This window comes from Neovison vison, chromosome 7, assembly GCF_020171115.1.
Source record: "Neovison vison isolate M4711 chromosome 7, ASM_NN_V1, whole genome shotgun sequence".
Classification (NCBI taxonomy): Eukaryota; Metazoa; Chordata; class Mammalia; order Carnivora; family Mustelidae; genus Neogale; species Neogale vison.
This window is the reverse complement of record NC_058097.1, coordinates 100,402,057-100,415,352: the sequence shown is the minus strand read 5'-3', so window position 1 is coordinate 100,415,352 and position 13,296 is coordinate 100,402,057. Positions and strand designations below refer to the sequence as shown.

Sequence of the window (13,296 nt, the reverse complement as noted above, 5' to 3'; positions counted from 1 at the left end):
TTCGGCTCAGGTCATGATCTCAGGGTCCTGAGATCAAGTCCCGCATCAGGCTCTCTGCTCAGCAGGGAGCCTGCTTCCTCCTCTCTCTCTCTGCCTGCCTCTCTGCCTACTTGTGATCTCTCTCTGTCAAATAAATAAATAAAATCTTAAAAAAAAATAATTGTGAGGTTATAAAGCATGATGTCTATAGAAGGTGGTAATTAATCACTTGAGGTGTATCAGAACTTAAATTACTGTAAGATTTCTGAAGTCTGCAAAATTTTAAATATGTTAGGTTTATTGTTTTTTTTTTCTTTTTCTTTTTGGTTGCTTTTGTTTTTTTTTTTGGTTGGTTTTGTTTTTTTTTGAGAGATGGTGGTAGCAAGGGGCAGAGGGAGAGGGAGAGAGAGAATTTTAAGCAGACCCCATGTGCAGCACAGATTCCAGTCTGGGACTCGATCTCATGACACTGAAATCATGACCTGAGCCAAAATCAGGAGTTGGACACACACCCGACTGAGCCACCCAGGTGCTCAAAGCCAGACTTTTCAAGAATTCTTGAATTTTTTCTCTTTTTAAAATAAGAAGCCTATAGCAGAACCTTTTATATACTTTGGACCATGTGAACCTGGATACTTAGTGTCTGATCTCTTTTTTATTTATTTTTTATTTTCAGCATAATAGTATTCATTATTTTTTCACCACACCCAGTGCTTCATGCAATCTGTGCCCTCTATAATACCCACCACCTGGTACCCCAACCTTCCACCATAGCAGAACCTTGTGTATACTTTGACCATGTGAACCTGGGTACTTAGTGTCTGATCGCTCTTGATACATTAGTGATTCTTTTGGATTGCATGTAAAATATATTCATTTATTATTATTATTACTTGCTTTATTGTGAAAAACCAAATAAAAATATAGCTTCTTATGAAATGTTTTATGATTATGTGTATGGTAATTAATGTTGAAATAATAAATATGGATATTTTGTGTTAATTAGGACTTAAATAGTCGGGCACAAGGTGAAGTTACAATTAGAGAAGCTTTACGTGAACTTGATCTCTGGGGAGTTGGAGCAGTGTTTACCTTGATTGATTATGAAGACAGCCAAAGTCGAACTATCAAGCTAATTAAAGACTGGAAAGACATAGTAAATCAAGTTGGAGATAACAGGTGCCTTCTTCAGTCCTTAAAGGATTCTCCTTATTATAAAGGATTTGAAGATAAAGTGTCAATTTGGGAGAGAAAACTGGCAGAATTGGATGAATACCTACAGAATTTGAACCACATTCAGAGGAAGTGGGTGTATCTGGAACCCATCTTCGGCCGTGGAGCATTGCCCAAAGAGCAGACACGCTTCAACAGAGTCGATGAGGACTTCAGGTAAGGGTAAAGCCGTGTAGGAGCTCGACTCGGGCGGCAGCATTTTCTCCCACGTCACCAGGCGCTTAACACAAGTGGGTGCCTTTACGTTATGAGCGTCGTCGGTGACTCTTGCCTCTTCCTCCACTGGATCCCTCGAAGGAGCTGTTTTTACTTCTTGATTGCTGTCCCTCCCGCACAGCAGCTGGTAGTGACAACACTGTCGCTGGAGTGTCAGGGTACCGGTGGTAGCGCTGACCTCTCCCCATCAGTACCGTGGTGACTGAGGTCATCCATTCCGTTCCCGCTGGAATACGATGGGCGTTGTGCACGCCTCGTTTTCCTGCCTCTCTGACCAATATTTAGAGAGGCGAGCACCTCTGGCTGGAAGTCTCCTCCCGTGGCTTCAGAGGGACCGTCCTCCTGTTCTCTGCTCGTCTCTTGGGGTCCCCTCAGGCTCCCGTGGCTTCGGGGAGACCGTCCTCCTGTTCTCTGCTCGTCTCTCGGGGTCCCCTCAGGCTCCCGCGCTCAGGCCTTTCTCTGCGTGGAGGTGTGGGCGCCCCCACTGCTTCCCTCCGCGCTTTGTGGGCGCTCCCGGGCACCCCCCATTCTCTCCTGCCCGCTGTGGCTCCTCCATGGCTTTATGGAGCCCATCTTTCTCTTCCGAGCTCCAGATAGACGAAACACACCCGGCGCATCAAAGCCACAGTCCCCGTCCGTGCCTCACGCAAGTCTGTGCCCTTCCCCTCCCTGTCTCCACGGCTGGTGCCATCCGGCTCGCTGCTCACAGCGGCAGCCTGGCGGGTGTTGGACCTCCCCAGGCACCTCCAGCTCCATGAAGCTACCAGATTTGTGCACTCTGACCTTCTTGCTCTGTTTGAGTCTGTCTCTTCTGTCTGTCCTTTCTTGCCTCTGCTCTGAGGTACAGTGGTCTCTTGCTCGCGCCGCCGCCTGGCCTGGGGCTCCTGCTCGTCTTCCCAGGAAGCCACTCACACAGCAGCCAGAGTGTTCTGGGCCGAGGCTGGGCTCACGGCTGCTTTGCTTTCCCACTGCTCCAAGGATGAAGCCCGGTCTGCTCCGCGTCCCCTCCTGCAGCTTCTCCTGTGCCGCTCTCTGTTTGCTTTAAAGAAGAAAAACCCAAGGGACACCTGGGTTGCTCAGTTGGTTAAGCAGCTGCCTTCGGCTCAGGTCGTGATCCCAGCGTCCTGGGATCGAGTCCCACATCGGGCTCCTTGCTCGGCGGTCCCTCTGCCTCTGTCTGCCACTCTGTCTGCCTGTGCTTGCTCTCTCGCCCTCTCTCTGATAAATAAATAAAATCTTAAAAAAAAAAAAATTAAAAAAAAAAAAAGAAAAACCTAAGTATTTAAAAACAGTAATGGGCTATTCTTAATTTTTAGCATGATTTTTTAGAAGTGTAGTGATGTTTTGCTGTTATGACAGTGTTGCCTCTAGTTTGTTCTATGCAGGCAAAAAATAAATGTCTCAGTATTTCTCTTCCAGCCAAAAACTGCTCAAATAAAGGTAAAAATAACTGTTTTTTCTCTGCAGGTCAATAATGGCTGACATCAAGAAAGACAGTAGGGTCACGACGTTAACGACTCACGCGGGAATCAGAAATTGTCTGCTGACGATACTCGATCAGCTTCAGCGATGTCAGAAATCGTTAAACGAGTTTTTGGAGGCATGCTTTTTAAATTAGACTTCTATAATAAATTATGAAGTCCTTTTTTGTACGACTCATTGAAAAGATAATGCTCTTACTCTCGTTTGTGTTTGTGTCAGGAGAAGCGCTCAGTGTTCCCCAGGTTTTACTTCCTTGGCGACGATGACCTGCTGGAGGTGCTGGGCCAGTCGACCAGCCCGTCAGTGATTCAGTCTCACCTGAAAAAGCTGTTTGCTGGTAAGATCGGCCTGTCTCTAGCACGTACTTACTGCGTTCCAGGCTCTGCCAGGCACAGTGCTCGGCTCGGAGGTAAACTGTCGAATAGAATGCGTGTCCCACCCTCGCAGCGTTCATGGTTTAGTGGAAAGACAGCCTGCTGCGTGGACAGCCCTACCGCACTCCCTGCAGCTGGCACGGCTGAGCTGTGGAGCGGCTGGAGGCATCTTGGGGCACCTGCAAGGTGGCATGGGTGGCGTGGTCTGCAGAACGTGCAGAACATGTTTGCTCGAAGGACGCTGGGTGGGCAGCAGGAACGGGCTGTGGGGAGGGGGAGAGCATGCTCCCTCACTGCGGAGTGGATGCACTCCAGTGGCATTGTTGTGAGTGGGGAGGTCGGGCGGAGTAGTGACGTCAGGGGTCGTCTGGGTGCAGAGGGCCGTCGGGCTGTGGGCCAAGGCGAGGTCACCTGGTGACCAGTGTGCCAACGGGGCCGAGTGTCCCTCTCGCTGAGCCGCTGTCCGTGGGCCAGGACCTGTGCAATCCGCCTGTGATAAAAATCAAGACGAGTATTTTTTCAGAACCTTCCATTTGTTGGAGAAGAGCCGTGTTTTTCAAATTCAGTCAAACATTTCCATCACCTACATTGACAGGATAAGCGCGCGGCGGGCCCCCGGGGCCTGGTCTGGCTCTCTGCGGGATGGTCTTGCTGGACCAGCCATGCCCTTGATTGCGTAGCGCTGCTCTTGGCTGCAGGGCACACTGGAGTAGCCGACACGGACGCTGTCCGGTCTGCGGAGCCCTCATGTTTCCGCGCCCATGTGTGCGGAGCTCTGGGGCGCTGTGTCCGCAGCCGTGACCTGGGCTGTGGGAGCGGCCGGAGCCCTTGCAGTCAGCAGGCTTGCGTTCACTCGGCCTCCGCCCTGGGTTAGCCAGTTCCGAATTTACCGCTCGAAGCTTGTTTTCCTCCTTCACGTTGGAGATAATAACTTACAGGGTTTTTGGGTGTTTACACATCAATATATTGAAGTATTTTTGTACACCAGAAAATAAAGTACGCATCTGGGGGAAGGGAAGTCCCATTTGCCCTCCCACTTTGTTCTTCCGTCTTCTGTTGTGGTAGCAGAATAATCAGTGTGTGTTTAGGCGCTTGTTTGCATCTGGCCTTTTTCTTTGCTCCTCATCATGTCTTTGAGATGCCCTTGGCTACGCTTCACTCCTTTTTGTTGCCGAGCCCAATGCCGGTGGGGGAGTGTGCCGGCCTAGACATCCGCCTGTTGGGGGCCTGTGGGCTCTTTCCATTTTTGATGAGGAGAAACTGTTGTGTTATGTAGGAGAATTAACATAATTCTAGCACATATTATGAGGTACACATATACTGTGGGAGTGACGTACCTTGTTTAATTAATATGTCTTTCACCCTTTCACATTTCCATTGATCTTCTGTATTCTAGGTATTAACAGTGTCTGCTTTGATGAGGAATCCAAGCATATCACTGCAATGAAGTCTTTAGACGGAGAGGTCGTGCCTTTTAAAAAGAAAGTTCTTCTCTCAAATAATGTAGAGGTAGGTATTTCTTCCAGTATGAAAATGAAAAGAATTAACTGTATGAACTTTGTATCAAAAATAATTTAGTCTAGGGGCCCCTGAGTGGCTCAGTGGGTTAAAGCCTCTCCCTTTGGCTCAGGTCATGATCTCAGGGTCCTGGGATTGAGCCCCGCGGCTCGGCAGGGAGCCTGCTTCCCCCCCCCTCTGTCTGCCTGCCTCTCTTCCTGCTTGTGATCACTCTTTGTCAAATAAAATCCTTAAAAAAAAATTAGTTGATTTGTTAGGTGAAACTTAGGCCTTTTAGGAAACTCATCTCATATCTTAACAAGATGATTTGTTAGGTTCGGAATGATTTGATATTGAAAAAAATAAAGATTTTTTAGTCTTTGGAGAGTAGTATGTACTCTCTACGAAAAGAATCTTTGCTTTGGAGTCCAAAGGACAGGTTATTAATCTTTGCTCCTCAACTTATTAGCTCGTGACTTAGAATCACAGCTTTCTTATCTGTAAAATACCCATCTTACTACCCAGCTTCCTGTCTGTTGCAAAGACTGTTGGCAATTAGATGAGGCGTGTGGCTCTACGTCTAGTGCGTCGCGTCTGCAGCGTGAATACGCACTGGGCACTCGAAGACGATGTATTTCAGGAGGCGGATTATGATTTGTTACTCACTCCCATGCTCCCAAAATGTGTTGTGTGACGTGATGGTTGGACAAGATAATTTTATATGAGAGGATTTGGGTGAACAAGTAAGTGTACAACTAATGCATTTACAGGAGCACCACTGCTCAGTTGACCCTGCAGCCCTGGTAGCGAACCATCCTTTGTGTGTACCTAAGGCAGGTACACAGCAAACCAGACTGCAGGAGGTCGCAGCCCCGTGCATGGTAATTGTCACGGACCAGAGTTCTCTCCCAGCTAGTGGCTGGGGCCCAGGCCTTACCACACTCACGTCTATACAGCTGAGCAAACGTTCTGTTCCTAAGGAGGCCTCAAGGTTTGATGGGATGCTGGTGACATCAATCAGGTGATTGAAAGCATGGGTTTGTTAGTAGCTCCCATGTTTGTGTTTGGTGAAGAGTTTTGTTGTTTTGTTGTTGTCGTTTGCCTTTCTTGGGGTTCTCCTGGGAGTAGACGAAGAGAGAGAGGAAGGGCATCAATTCCAGCAGCGGGCCCCAGGGAGCTTTGCCGGCGGAGGATGCTGGAAGTCTGCAGGCTCGGCCGCGGTCAGCAGAGCGGCGTCTGCAGCCTGGCACGGAGACCTGAGCCCGAGCTTCTGTGGCATTGGAAGTTTGTGCTGTTCTTGTACCGGAAAGGGCTCTAAAGATGGAGAAGTCCAGAGCGTGGAGTCTCAGTAATGACAAAGAGCTATTTAGCATTGTAGGTTTGGCACTTATATTTTATTGCAAATGTACGGTCTTTTGGAGTCATGGTTAATAAGTATTCATTGCTATTGTTATCGGTTATTATTGTTAGGTTAACTTCACTTGGCTTTATTATTTTATCTACCTTCAAGTGACAAATGTATTATTTTCGCCCTGAAAGAAAATTAGTTTTAAGGAAGTGGCTTAGCTCCCCAAATAACAGAGCTCACCATAGAAAAGCAGTCCCTTCTTCCACTGCAGCTTCTGCGTGTGAGCGCACCAGGGCAGGCTGAGCCAGTCACTGTGACTCTCATTTCCTCTCCTGCTGTCTGGTTTGATTTCTTGCAGCACTGGAATGGAGGGGTCAGTCTGCTCGTGTTAGTCATTTGCAGAGATGATGACAGTCATAGCTAACTATACATTTGGGAGCTTTCATACGTAGCCATCATCCCAAGAGGTGAAAAGATGGTTTTCCTCAAATTATGTAACTTCTTTAATAATAAAATAAATGATTATAGGTCATGTAACACATTTTGGGAGTTTGAAAGTCAATAAGAAATTAAATCCTGCCTCTTGAAATAAATGAATAGGGTCAGTCAATAGAGTGTATATTTGTTTTATGACTGGTGTATATTATTATTTTTTTGAGGAGTTTCCCTTATTTATTTATTTTGAGAGAGAGAGAGAGAGCACGAGCAAGCATGTGAGTGAGCAGGAGGGGCAGAGGGAGAGAACCTCACCATCGTGAGGTCACAACCTGGGCCAAAACAGGAGTTGGGTGCTTGACTGACTGAGCCACTCAGGTGCCCCTTGTGTGTATTATTCTTAATTTTATTTTCAGACCTGGTTAAATGATTTAGCCTTCGAAATGAAGCAGACTCTGAAGCAGCTGTTGATAGAATGTGTTACTGCGGGGCAAAGTTGTCAGGGCTCAATTGACCCGTCTGCGTTCCCTTCCCAGGTAAGGGGGCTCCTGTCTGCAACGTAGGCAGGTGGGTTTCGTGGGAAGATCCCCGACGTAGAGGCCAGGGGGTCAGACGGCAGCATCTTTGTTCTTCCTTTCTCTAGCAGCTGATACTGACAGATTGCATAACTGCTGAGTCTTGTCCCCGCACCTGTACACGGTGACAGGACCGCCTAGCCGTGCCATTTCCTCTGGCTCCGCTGGTTTGCTGACAGCGAGATGCTCTCAGGCAGAAGGCACTGAGATCCGAGGCCCTCAGGCCAGCGAGGGGGGGGTCAGTGGTGCAGGGGCGCCCCAGGGCCTGATGGTTAGTGTCTCACTGATGTACTGAGGCCTGTCCCCTGGGCCCCCTTCACCTGTGGACTCATCTAGGAGGTCGGTGCTGGCGGGAGGTTAGCGGGGTGTCCATGCATGTCTGGATAGAGCCCTAGCGCTGACTGGGGTGTTGGCAGGAAGCCGAGAGCTGCTCTGCTTTGGGTTCATGGACTTCCTGCAGCTCCGTGTTCATAGGAGCTCACACCTGAGATCCCGGCCCACGGCTGTGGTTACAGAGCGAGGTCGGGGGTCTTACGCTGGTGTCCCTCTGTGTGGTCCTGAGGCCGGCATGAAGTCCTGCCTTGTGCAGGATTCGTTTCCCTGGGGCTGAGACTCACGCTGCAGGTGAAGTCCTGCCTTGTGCAGGACTCGTTTCCCTGGGGCTGAGACTCACGCTGCAGGTGAAGTCCTGCCTTGTGCAGGACTCGTTTCCCTGGGGCTGAGACTCACGCTGCAGGTGAAGTCCTGCCTTGTGCAGGACTCGTTTCCCTGGGGCTGAGACTCACGCTGCAGGTGAAGTCCTGCCTTGTGCAGGACTCGTTTCCCTGGGGCTGAGACTCACGCTGCAGGTGAAGTCCTGCCTTGTGCAGGATTCGTTTCCCTGGGGCTGAGACTCACGCTGCAGGTGAAGGGCATGAGGGGCGTCAGCTCTCGGGAACTGCGGAAGGCCGGCGTTGGAGATGTTCGCGGCTTTCTCACAGGAAAATCTACTTGGTGCTCAAGGTTCTATGCTTTCCAGATGATATGGGAACAGGTTTTATGTTGGTTCTTTTAACGCTTGAGAAATTAGATGGAAAACTTGAATATTTTAGATTCTTAGCCATTGTATTATTCCTATCATTTGCATCTTCTAGCATGTCAAGACAAACTAAAGTATGTCTTACAGTTCTTGTTAAGCTCTTAGAGAAAATTAATCATCAGTGAACAATAATAAATTGCAAAGTCACAGGTAAGCTGCTTTATTACTTCTGGAAGTGTTCTCTACTCCTGTCAACTTCTGGGTAGGATTTAAGTAAACTTGGAATAAAAGGCAAAATATTAAAAATTTCCAGAAGGAAGGATTGCAAAGCGATTGATCGGGGTAATGACAACAGTGTCAGGAGATGCACAGGCGGGGCGGGTGCAGGAGGGGACTGCTGGGTCCTAGCCCGAAGCTGACCTCCGGGCTCCCACGCACCTGGCTGAAAACAGGGACCACAAAACAAGTCAGCAGTTCATGGTCCCATAAAATCTGAACTATTGAAAATAGGGATAGTTTGTTGTCAACCAAAACAAAAAATTCTAGTGTCTTAGCAGTTAATGCTAAGGAAAACTTCCCTCAAGAGTGTTTATGTGCAGGAGTTGGATAGCTTGACTACGTGAGTGTCTGGTAGGAGTTATGGCCACTAGGTCAGGATTCTAGAGGTGCTTTTGTAAGGACCTGACCTAAGGTACAGAAGGGACGTTCTGACGTGGGAAGGAGACCACATGCTGAGTGCAGGGACTTGGCCAGACCTTGGTCCAATCCTGCTTTGTCACTGTTCTCAGAGGGACTCCTGCAGACACAGCGCAGAGGGCCTGATGATACGTGCGTTGCCCGTTTATTTGGAAGGTTAAATTGTAAAATGTTTGCAAAGCACTGTTAATGACTGCTGCATTTTAGGTTATTAAAATGCAGTATCATTGCCCGGATACTGTAATGGTGGTGTGACTTGAGAATTAGCCAGGGCGGTATTTTGATGACCATTTCTGCTAGCCTCTTGCAGAAATTGTCGAGCAGATGGTTAAACAGAGATTATCCATGTGCATTTATAATACAGAAGATCAGTCCTGTTGCCTGTGAGGAAGTCCACAGGTAGGAGTATTAGTTTGGAGGTGGCAAGTGAACATTTTCGTATGAAGGTTAAAGAGCAAAGGTCTTTTCTCCAAAAGCAGATTTGGTCTGCTTAAATGCCGTCTCACACACCTGAGGAAAGAGCCCGGTGAGTTTGTCCCACAGGTGAGGGGAGATAACTTTGCCCTGGAAAGAGTTACTGTTCCTTTAAAGAATGGTATTTAATGCTGCTTAAACAAAGATATTTATGTAATGTTTTTGATAGTAGACTGATGCAGTGTGTTAAGTTAGAACAAGACGGCAGCTTCGCCTGCCATGTGAAGTTCTCAATGTGCGCACAGATGGGGGAGCCAGTAAGGAGAGGCGTCTGAGGGCATTCACGTGGGCGCTACAAAGTATCTGCTTAGTAGCGTTAGTGGCTTTATGTGATGATGGACCACGTCTTTAGTTTAAGGGAGGATATTGGTTTTCTGCATTCATCGAAGAACTCTTGAACTATTGCAGCATAAGCTTTCGAAGGCTAGTGTTTCAACGTGTAACGGCTTTATCAGTAGCCATGCTAGGTTGGTTCTGTTACAGAAAGCCTTTCAAGCAGTGTTAACACTTCATGTTTTATGTAAATATAAGGCCTCCTTGATCTATAGCTAGTATCTCTTTATGGATATTAGACTCAAAGATGAAGACAGAACTTAATTTAAGATGAACTTGGAATTTGGGGATTTTAGACTTCTGGAGTGTCCTGAGATGACTTTGGAATGCACTGGTACCTTTGCATCCTTGAAAAGAAGCTGTTCAGGGGTGCGCTTGGCGGTGGGTACTCAGGAGGGCCCAGATTGCATGGAGCACTGGGTGTGCTGCATAAACAATCTTGGAACACTGGAAAAATAAAGTTTAAATAAACAATTTTTATCAAAAAAGGGGGAAAAAAAAGAGGAAGCTATTCGTAAACAGGAGAGTCGGGAGAGGAAAGTAGAAAGCCTCTTTGGTTACAGGGGCCTGGGAGCCTGGTGGGTTCTAGGACCAGAAAGGAGGCGTGTAGGAGAGTTGTTGGCAGTGAATTGTTCCCGAGCTTTGCGGTGGACTGCTCAGGACTGTGCGAGGCGCCAGTAACGTTGAGTTAGAGACGCGGAACAGGACTGGAGATCCAGAGGAGGGTGTCTTTCCTTAAGTCCATGAAATTTTCTGAGTAAATTTACCTTTTAAAAATAACTTTTCTCTTTGGTCCTTAGATACTGTGTTTGGCAGAGCAGATTAAATTCACCGAAGACGTGGAAAATGCCATCAAGGACCACAGTCTCCATCAGATTGAAAGTCAGCTGGTGGCGAAGCTCGAGCACTACACGAGCGTGGACACAGGTGGTGAGGATCCCGGGAACGCTGGTGTGAGAACTGGCCCGCTGTCCGCCGCTCTGGGGCTGGTTAGAACGTCCTGCTTTCACACTGTACCTAGAGTGCGTCCTTCATTACTTGAAATGGATGTGGGGACCTTCCCTGGACGAGGGCGTCGTCCTCCTGTGGCCGCGGTGTCGTCCCTCCCCCGCACGCCGGCATCCCCGGGTGGGACGCCGAGCGGCGATTGCCGCGCGCTGGCTGGAGGAGCGCGAGGGACGCGGGGCGAGCGGCCGGCCCCGCGCACCGCCGCCACCCTGCCGCCGCCGCCGCCGCCGCCGCCGTCCCGCGCTTGCCCTGCTCTGGGCGCGAGCGTCCGGCAGAGCGTCCCGTGGAGCCGAGGCGCCGGCTGTGCCCTCCGTCCCGCAGTCGGCCTGGCCCCGGTGCCGGGTCGTGTTCCAGTGCTCTGGCCCGTCGCGGGTTCTGGCGCCGGTGACCTTGTCGGGCTCCGGTGACCTTGTCGGGCTCCGCCCCGCGTGCCCCCCCCCCCCGCCCCGGGCCCCTGCGGCCGGGGCGCCCCTGCTGGCTCTGCTCTGCGGCGGGAGCGGCGGCGGCCACGTTGGGCCCCGCGGCCTCTTGGCCGCGACCGCCGGGGGCCGCCGCCGCGCTTCCGAGAGGAGCAGTGTCCGCGGCCGTCCCGCGGTGCCGCCGAGGCGGGGATCGCCGGCAGGGAGGACGCCCGCGCGGCCGGAGGGGAGCCCCGGGATCGCGCTGGGTCTCTCGGGCCGTCTCCCAACCCCTGCCCCGCCGAGCCCGTGCGGTGCTCGCGGCTCCTCTCTGCTCCCCTGCACCGCCCTCTCCTCAGCTGCGGACCTCGTCCTGCGGTCCCACAAGGTCCCGGGAGGTCCCGGATGGCCCAGGAAGCCTCCTTCCCTCGGGCCCCGGCGCTGCTCGGGCTCTGCGGCTGCGGCTCGGTTCTGCTTCTCGAGCCTGCGCTCCCGGCGGGCACCAGACAGACCGAGAGAAAGGAGTCGTGGGTGCGGGGGCGCGGCGCACTCGGATCGCGCCCCGTTTGCGGACCGTTAGGACCTCCTGTCGGCTGCGCAGCGGTCGGGGAGCTCCGTGGGCTTCGTGCTGCTGCGACTCCCTCAGGCCGGAGCCCCGTCCTCGCCCGCAGGTTCGCGGCAGCCGTCCGCGTGGGCGACCTGCCCGCTTCTTCCCGGTGAATCTGACTGCGCTGTGGCGCGTGTGACTTAAAGGCCCGGATCGTTCCCAGGGTCGTGAAATTACCCCTCGGTTTCATTAGGAAATCCGCGTGTGTGTGTGATAAAGACACTCTTGCAGGCTGACGTTTCCTCCAAATACTTTAATTTGCCCACAGAGTCTGGCGTTCTGGAGCTTAAACTCAAAGCACTGATTCTTGATATTATTCATAACATTGACGTGGTAAAGCAGTTAAACCAAGTTCAAGTTCATACCACCGAAGACTGGGCCTGGAAAAAACAAGTGCGGTTTTATATGAAGAGCGACCACACCTGTTACGTGCAGATGGTGGATTCCGAACTTCAGTACACGTACGAGTACCAGGTACGGCTGGGGCAAAGGGTCACATTTTTTCAGCTGAAATCATTTATCATTAATTTGCTATTGGATGACAGTTGTTTTTTATTTTAGTCATAACTTTTAAGAATTTATGTGTGTGGGACTGTCTTTTCTGTTTCATCATAACACAGAAGGTGTTATAGCAGAGAAATATTTGCAGAAAAGTTAAGGTAATGGCAATATTGTACCAAATTCTGTGCGTGTGCCTTTTCTTAGAGTAACAGTTACTCGGAAATGGAGCTCTTCAGTCCAGGGAGAACGGAGCCTGGCAGCGTTGACGGGAGTGGTCTGGCCTGCACCTCTTCCCTCCCCATCTCTCTTTCTCTCTCTCTGTGTCACTCGCTCTCTGTCTCTCTCTCACACACACACACACACACACAGCCAAACTCGGTGCCGTCGCCACCACGCCAAAATACGCTTTTGCGTGTTTTCAGAGAATGCTCCCAGTTTGTGAGATGAGAGAATCCTCACACAAATAACCTGCCTCATGGAACTGTCTTCAGAAAAGCCATCGCATCCTCTGCCTTGTCCTGTCACAATGACTCAGTCATCAGATGTGTCAGGCAGCTACGTGAATAAGTGTATGTCTGGACAGTTGCCAGTGGACACTTTCAAAAGGAGATGCGTTTTGAGACCCAAATCTGTCTACCTAAGTTAAGGAAAAATTCTGTAAGCTGCAGCTGGAATTGGAATCTGTTTTCCCTAAAACTTAGAAATTTTGAGAATTATTTGATGTGTTGATATTAATATCATAAGGAAGTTTTCAAAATAATTACAGTTGAGTCTCTAAAGTGGTTCTGACTTATGAAGATCCTAAGATTCAGGGAATTACTTTACATGAATTTTTAAATACAAGACATTGATTATTGTATAATGCAGTTTTGAATTTCTTTGCCTTAGTATCATGTCTCTGTACCATCATCAAGAACTTGAGAGACTTTTCAGAAAACCTTCTGGTGTAGTAACTGAGGGTGGGGTAATCTACTGCTTTGGAATGACAAAGTTTAATTTCGGTTTGTGCTTTAAAAAGCTTCCTCTAGTAAAAATGTATTTTGGGTATATTTCTATGTTAACAGCTCTAACTTTTTGGTTGCTTTTTTAGCTTTTTAACGAGTCCCACCACGCCACATGTAT

At 49.6% G+C, this 13,296-nt stretch overlaps 1 protein-coding gene across 9 annotated transcripts in view; it reads left to right on the top strand.

The window, feature by feature from the left end:
• The window catches only part of DYNC2H1 (dynein cytoplasmic 2 heavy chain 1), a 274,182-nt gene that overhangs the window by 35,136 nt on the left and 225,750 nt on the right, over window positions 1–13,296 (top strand). For 8 of the 9 annotated variants that reach the window (XM_044257766.1, XM_044257765.1, XM_044257763.1 and 5 more), the window contains 7 exons: window positions 986–1,368; window positions 2,896–3,028; window positions 3,130–3,247; window positions 4,681–4,793; window positions 6,981–7,100; window positions 10,461–10,590; window positions 11,942–12,147. In XM_044257766.1, coding sequence (XP_044113701.1) covers window positions 986–1,368; window positions 2,896–3,028; window positions 3,130–3,247; window positions 4,681–4,793; window positions 6,981–7,100; window positions 10,461–10,590; window positions 11,942–12,147 — 1,203 coding nt within the window. The remainder of the gene's footprint in view (window positions 1–985; window positions 1,369–2,895; window positions 3,029–3,129; window positions 3,248–4,680; window positions 4,794–6,980; window positions 7,101–10,460; window positions 10,591–11,941; window positions 12,148–13,296) is intronic. The other variant, XM_044257764.1, reaches the window with a different exon arrangement.